Genomic DNA, 2,204 nt, shown 5'->3' on the forward strand with positions numbered 1-2,204 from the left:
AAGCGTAAGGATTGTGTCTATCTTATAATTAAAACACCCTACAAGTCACTAAAAAGAAATTAAATACAACACAAAAATAGGTAATCCATAGATTATGAAATTTCAATATATAATATATGAAAAGATAACTTCACTAAAACTAAGAAAATAAAACAATTATATATTTTTCCCTGTAAGATTAAAAACTTTTAATGAGACATATTCAGTGTTAGCAAAGTTGTAATGAAAATAAGCATTTTTAAACACCTTTGGTGAGAGTGATTTGGAAAGGAACTTAACCATTATCTTACAAAATCTCTTTGACGTAGGAATTGCAACACAGAATGCACAAAGATGATCACACAACATGATTACTGTCATGGTGAAAAATCTAAAACAAATACCCAGTAACATGGCAAACTGAAATTCTGAAACACCAATGCAGTTGTACTTAGGGTTTTTTAAAGAATGTATACTCACATAAAATAATACAGAAGGATATTCAAGTTACATTTCCAGTTGAAAAAAGGAAGCAACACAATACTGTAATATATAGAATGAAAACTACATGTGTGTGTAGAAAAAAATCATTTGGAATAATACATTCCTAATCATAACTAGAACAGTCTTCTTTGGGGAAATTGAGAAAGAGAAGAAAATGTAAACTTTTAGAATTTGTATAGTTCTATATTGCCTGAATTTTTACAATGAGTATGTATAGGTCTGTGATTATTTAAAACAAAAACAAACAAAGGTAAGAAAGTTTAGATTTTCTCTCAGTAGCAAAGTAAATAACCCAATAACCATTTTTTGGTTATAACCTTGGCCAAGTTGCTAAATCTCTCTAGACCTCACACTGAGATGGTATAGTAAATGATTTCTAAGTTAATTTCTAACCCTGAAACACAGTATAGAACTCTGTCATAACATAAAGTTTGTAATTCAAAGCAGTGTTATCTGAGAAGTTATTTATTCTACTCCTTTGATCCACTATCCATGCTACAGAAATAATCTTCCTAAAACACACACTCCCCTGTTTAACAACCTTAAACGGCTCCTCACTGCTGTTTAATAAGACCTCCCAGGCCCTGCAAGAACTGCCCTCCCTGTCTCATTCCATCATTTCCCCTTCACTCCACACTCCCCAAATCCAGCCAGCTCCATCTCAAACACATCAATCTCTCATACACATAACCATGGCTCCCTCTATCTAGAAGTCAGTCTTGCCTACTTGAACTCCTACTCATTTCTGAAACTCCATCTTAGATGCCACATTCCCTAGAAACAATCTCTGATACTTATCACCAACCAATCTGACCAGCACGTCCTCTGGCACCAGGAATCCCCAACTATAAGTATTATTGTGGTGTACTGTATATTTACTTGTCAATGTCTCCAACTCTACTGTAAGCTCCAAGAGGGTCATTGACCATGCTCATCAATATAACCCAAGGGCCTAGCACGGTACCTACCATAAAGCATGTACTTAATAAACGTTTGCTGAGAAATGGGTTTTCTTGGTTAAGCAGCTGGTTAAAAATCAATTTTTCGACCAGGCATGGTGGCTCATGCCTGTAACTCCAGCACTTTGGGAGGCCAAGGTAGGTGGATCACACGAGGTCAAGAGTTCGAGACCAGCCTGGCCAACATGCAGAAACCTAGCCTCTACTAAAAATTCAAAAATTACCCAGGTATGGTGGCAAGCACCTGTAATCCCAGCTACTCGGGAGGCTGAGGCAGGAGAAATGCTTGAACCTGGGAGGCAGAGGTTGCAGTGAGCCAAGATCATGCCACTACACTCCAGCCTGGGCAACAAGAGTGAAACTCTGTCTCAATAAATAAATAAATAAGTAAAATTTTTCCTGAAACTAAATCCATTAATGAGGGATACTATATTCATTCTCAGACTCGTTGAAAGTAATTTCCACAAACAGCAATGAAATAGAAAAACTGAAATACTGAAAAGGGTATAGATTATATTGCCTTGGAATGTGTTTTTGAATCCAGTAGGCGTTCATAATAAGCTCCATGCTTGAATAATTTAAATGAAAATTATAAATGAAAAGGTAAACTAGGAACTACATTCAAATGAATGAAGTTAATAAGAAGACAATTATTAACAGGATTAAAGAAAACTAAAAATCTATAACTGCTGCTCTTTCAGATGATCAGTCTATACAACAATCCTATAAAAACGTTATAGTCTACTCAAAATGTTATGAGCC

The 2,204-nt window shown here is 35.4% G+C and overlaps 1 protein-coding gene across 1 annotated transcript in view; it reads right to left on the minus strand.

Moving 5' to 3' along the window:
* Positions 1-2,204, minus strand: part of RTTN (rotatin) — a 202,104-nt gene that overhangs the window by 129,780 nt on the left and 70,120 nt on the right. Inside the window, exon 22 of the mRNA XM_011944090.1 lies at positions 384-429. Coding sequence (XP_011799480.1) covers positions 384-429 — 46 coding nt within the window. The remainder of the gene's footprint in view (positions 1-383; positions 430-2,204) is intronic.

This window comes from Colobus angolensis, unplaced genomic scaffold (genome assembly GCF_000951035.1).
Source record: "Colobus angolensis palliatus isolate OR3802 unplaced genomic scaffold, Cang.pa_1.0 Scaffold225, whole genome shotgun sequence".
Taxonomy (NCBI): Eukaryota; Metazoa; Chordata; class Mammalia; order Primates; family Cercopithecidae; genus Colobus; species Colobus angolensis.